Below are 1,129 nucleotides of genomic sequence, written 5' to 3' on the forward strand. Positions count from 1 at the left end.
AGAGAGAGAGAGAGAGAGGGGGGGGGAACTTTCTTTCAATCCCTCACAAACGACCTGGGCTGTGATGGTGAGATGATAACCCTCAAACAACATAACGTCAGCGTTATCCACAAACGCCTAAGTTCGTTTATTGGGGGTTTCCTTCCAGATTAATCCATTATTCGCAAAATGATGTCAAGTGTACCTTACTATACACATTATTTTCCGTTCTTCTTCCTTATTGTCTCTCCAGTTTCTACAGAAAAACTGTGAGTCACAACACATGAATTTTATCCAGGGGCCTTGGTTTATTTGTTTGGTTTGTTGTTGTTGTTGTCTGGAATGGGTTTGTTGTTTTTAAGGGGAGGGGGTGTTTAATTTATATTGGGCTCGTTTTTCTATTTTAAATCAATTTTTCTGAAAACTTCAAAGCATGACTGACTTACGCGCTTATGAAATGACACTAACAATAAACCTTCTCGATTGTCCATAGTTCGAGTGCGATGAAGGTGCTGCCGTCTCCTGTGTGAGGAACGGAGCTCAGGCCATGAAGATTTACGGGCTGGATAGCGGAGAGCTGTGGACATGTGGCTTGGTCATAGGCCTCAACGTATTGGTTTTCCTTGTCATTATGCTTGTAGGGCTTGTTTGGGTGCCACAGAAACCCCATGACGAGGGTTAGTAAACTTGTAATGTTATCATAGTACATGGCATGCCAGTTCGGCTAACACGAGAGGCATCACGCTTGGTTGATTACAGACATTCAAGAAATTCAACGTCATCAAATCCGTCTGATCTATAATGGAACTGAATATTGTTGTTGATGTTATTGGTGGTGGTGGTGGTTGTAGGGTTTTTCCTTTTGTTTTGTTTTGAGGGGAGGAGGTGTTTTTCTTTTTGTTGTTGTTGGGGTGTTTTTTTTGCTTTTTCGAGGGGGGAGGGGGGTTGAGGAGCATTCATTTTTACTCAGTTTGATGTTTACACAATATGTTTAACTTTTTATGCAGATATGTTCACGGGGAGCAGAATTATGGAGCGGTAGTTTTTGTTGTTTTCTTTTTTTTTTTTTCAATAGGTCATATGAGCACCATTTTCAGTAGGTGGGGAATTTTGAATTTTGCCCGGATGGCGGCCAAAGCCTACTCTTATC

General features: G+C 41.5%; 1 protein-coding gene across 1 annotated transcript in view; it reads left to right on the forward strand.

Annotated features, from left to right (window-relative positions):
• Positions 1-1,129, forward strand: part of LOC101849637 (ATP-binding cassette sub-family G member 8) — a gene marked incomplete in the record, with an annotated part of 20,413 nt that overhangs the window by 18,350 nt on the left and 934 nt on the right. Inside the window, 2 exon segments of the mRNA XM_013086753.2 lie at positions 473-656; positions 987-1,017. Coding sequence (XP_012942207.2) covers positions 473-656; positions 987-1,017 — 215 coding nt within the window.

This window comes from Aplysia californica, unplaced genomic scaffold, assembly GCF_000002075.1.
Source record: "Aplysia californica isolate F4 #8 unplaced genomic scaffold, AplCal3.0 scaffold00501, whole genome shotgun sequence".
NCBI lineage: Eukaryota > Metazoa > Mollusca > Gastropoda > Aplysiida > Aplysiidae > Aplysia > Aplysia californica.